At 27.6% G+C, this 3,682-nt stretch overlaps 1 protein-coding gene across 1 annotated transcript in view; it reads right to left on the bottom strand.

The window, feature by feature from the left end:
- LOC117178544 overlaps window positions 1–3,682 on the bottom strand; it is a 41,931-nt gene that overhangs the window by 4,703 nt on the left and 33,546 nt on the right. Inside the window, exons 8-10 of the mRNA XM_033369972.1 lie at window positions 1,895–2,019; window positions 1,697–1,792; window positions 1,394–1,620 (exon numbers count right to left, since the gene is read on the bottom strand). Of these exons, the coding sequence (XP_033225863.1) occupies window positions 1,394–1,620; window positions 1,697–1,792; window positions 1,895–2,019 (448 nt within the window). The remainder of the gene's footprint in view (window positions 1–1,393; window positions 1,621–1,696; window positions 1,793–1,894; window positions 2,020–3,682) is intronic.

The following is a 3,682-nucleotide window of genomic DNA, read 5'->3' as shown; positions in this document are numbered from 1 at the left end:
CCCCCCCGAAACTGTTGGTCTTTCGTATTAAAGGCCGACGCCGCTAAGCTATGCATGGGATATATACCTGACTTCTACCAAAGTCATAGGTTTGGTAATTCAGACAATATAAAATTATATACCTCCAAAAAATGTTTGCTTAAGAAAAACTATTTCTTATTATTTTCTGTCCTTAAATTTGAAAAAATTTAAATAGGAACTTTTTAAACTTGTTTTTGAAAATCTCCGATCCGTTACTAAAGTTGTAAGTTTGTGTAAAGTTGTGAGTAAAAATAAAAAATTTAGAAAATTATTTTTGGAAAATTCGAAACTTTTAGATCTTGCTGGAATAAAAAATTTTTCTACCAAACATTATTTTTGTATGATGTGTCCTTTTGCTGGAAAATGGAATTGCTTATTTTCGAAAAAGTTTTTTTCGCGCATGCATCCCAAAGCGAGAAATTTTTATAAAACCTGAATAACTCAAATTTCATTTAAACCTAATACTTTCTGATTAGGATGAGAATGAAAAAAATAAGCCTTTTTGAAAAATTATGAACGTTTTAAAAGAATAAAAGGCATTTTCTCAAGAAGCTTTTTACAATATTTTATTATTTGTCACTAATAATTTGGCAAATTTAGGGATTTGAAAGAGCATAAAAATATTTAAAAACTTGAAACCATTTCCGAAAGTTTAGAAACTAATTTTAAATGTCATTTCAATTTCTAAAAGGCCTTAATATCTTTTAAACTAGCTCAAACTTTTCCTTAAATTTGATAATTCAGAAAATTTGATAATTAAGTTTGATAATTCAGAAAAAATAAAATTATATAGTCTAAAAATTTATGCTTACTTAAAAACGTTTCTTATTATTTTCAGTTCTTTTATTCAAAAGTTTACATTTTTAGCAAAAAATATTTTTCTTTAACGAAAAATGTAGTATTTAATATATCAACCAGATAACTATAAAACAATAGTTTTCAATCAGGGAAATAAATTTTCACAAGAAGATGAATTTTTATCTACTGACCGATTCAGTAATTTTTAATAATATAATTTGTTATTTTAAACTAGATAATTAGTAATTTTCACGAATTAAAGCAGGCATTATTACTGATCTAACCCCTAACTTTTAATGTATTAATAAGTAATTTATGATTAATTTTTTCATTGATCTAAATACAGGAATTTAGAAAATAATTTTGATATAGAAATAATTGTACTATTTTATTAAAACAGACAAATAAGCCACGTCTATGAACTCAAAATCAGTATCTTTAAGTAGTCAAAGCATGCTTGATTAATTTATCCAGACAAATTTTTTACTGATGTAAATTAAGACTATACATTTAACATCTAAGCTTGGATATAAATCTTTGCTGCACTTAAATATTTTAATTTCAAAAAACTCACTCGGGACATATTTGTGGGAAAAGCAGGGTGTCTTTGAATTTAGTATCAAATTTTGTAGGTATCGCCGTTTCCGGAAATAAACCCTTTAAAATAAAGTTTAAAGATTCTTTTGAACGATTCTCGAATGTGCTTCTGGCGTCGACAGATCCGGGGAAGTATGGTCCCAAGAAAGCATCGTATATTTCACGAAGAAATTGACCAAAATATTCTTCCCTTTTTCTGCCACTCTAAATAATAGCATTTACAATTTTGAATATACAAATGATCAAAAATAATACGTTTGTCAAATCTTATGCTTATTACCTCTGTTAATTGTCCATCAAAGTTTAGATTTTTATAAGGATCATTTGGATAACCTTCATGTGTGGAATCTGGTTGTCGATCTCCATTACGAGCAACCTGAAAATTGTAATATTTTTTGGCGTGAGTCAGTGAATATACACTGTATTCCGAAATTGAGTTTTTAAATTTTGATAATTGTATCAAAGAAATTATACTCACCACAATGACCAACTTAAGTGTTAGATCATCAGTCAAAACAGGATGGTATACAATAGTTATAAATGTAAGGCCTAGGACCCATAAATTTGGTAACATTTTTTCGGTCTTATTAATTTGTACTAAAATTTATAAAAGGGTGTAATAATAAATCAGAATAACAAATTATTATACGCGTTTATTTTAAACTGAATGTTGTAGTAAGGATGTACATAAATTCGTAGTAATACTTAATAATATAAAATTCACGAGTTGGGTATGGATTGGAAATTTTACAAATACAAGTTTGTACACATTTTTTAGTACGATAATATTTTTTTAGATATCTATTTTTATTGAATACTAAATTTTATTGAAAAGACAAAATTGCGACGCTGCAATAAAAGAAATTTATCAAACTCACGACTTTGGTGGAGATCATATCGGAGGTATTGCTATTGTCTGACATGACGTACAGTTGTAAAAATATGTATCTAATCTTTTGAAACAATTAAGAAAGTGGCACGTGTTTGCATATTTTTTCTGTTAAAGCATTTATGCAATTATGATACTACCATGTATTTAAAATATTTCCCGTTTATTTGATAAAATAGTAAAAATCTACAAAAAAGCTAGAAATAATAGTCGTACATCTTCTGAAAATACACATATTATGTTTAGTATATTATGTACAGGGATTTTTAAAAGCAAATTAAAATTATATAGAGAATTGCTCACAGATTTATAGAGGATTCTAAACAATTATGTAAAAAAATGCAAGCGCATTTATTCAGGCAATAATTTTGATAAATCGTCGTTCTTAGTAGCAGTATCAGAACACAAAGAGTCAAAATCATAGAAAAAATACTTTTTGCATCAGGTTGATAAATTTGTTTTTTTGAAAACAACCGTTTATATTTAGGAATTTTAAATTATCTTTTCTTTTCTAAAATGACCAATTTATCATAAACTTTAAAGAATTCAAAATAATTTCAAGTCATGTTAACAAATACAAATATTTCAGTCTCTCGATTTTGATTTAATGAACCATTCCCGAAAGATTTCATTTCTTCGATGATTTCTTGGATTAGTTTTTCTGAAATTTATTTATTTGTAATAATTTTATTCAAAAACCTTTATAAAAAGTATTATCAACTTATTTGTCATGTATTTGCGTTTTATAATTTACTGCCGCTTAGCTTTTTCATCGCTTCATTAAAATTCTATATTTTATACTCAAGAATTGATCTTTTAAGAGGATCTCCATCTGGACAGACACCTACTCGTATATTCCAAGATGGAAAACTTCAATTCCTACATTGTTCAATGTCTAAATTATCAAAATACTTTATTTTGCTCTTAACTATGACCTTCAAGGTTTTTTCAAGGTCAACCGTTTATATTCAATGGAAACCCCTTTTTTAATTGGCAATCGATAGAGCGAAAAACTTGATGTTCAAATATGTAGTCAGTTCCTAAGTGCATTTTTACCTTGAAGGTTACGCTAAGGTCATTTACATTTAAACAAGGGCTGCATACCTCTGGGAATAAAAGCTTTTCAAATTTTTTCGTGACGAGGAAAGTTACTAACTTTAACAAGGCGCATTCATTAATAAAATTAAGCGTGACCTTGCCCATGATTTTAAAGGACATTCAATGGTGAATTTTTTTCCATTGAAAACCCTCTTTTTTCATTTGCAATCGATAGAACTGTACAATTGTGGGTCCGGATGCAATAAGGGCACATAAAATTTTTTCGTGCGAAAACGAAGTCCCCTGGAGGCTTTAGAAAAAATTTTCGAATTTTAATTT

The sequence above is a fragment of the Belonocnema kinseyi genome, chromosome 8 (genome assembly GCF_010883055.1).
Source record: "Belonocnema kinseyi isolate 2016_QV_RU_SX_M_011 chromosome 8, B_treatae_v1, whole genome shotgun sequence".
Taxonomy (NCBI): domain Eukaryota; kingdom Metazoa; phylum Arthropoda; class Insecta; order Hymenoptera; family Cynipidae; genus Belonocnema; species Belonocnema kinseyi.
The sequence above is the reverse complement of the archived record's forward strand: the minus strand, read 5'-3'. Positions and strand labels throughout refer to the sequence as shown.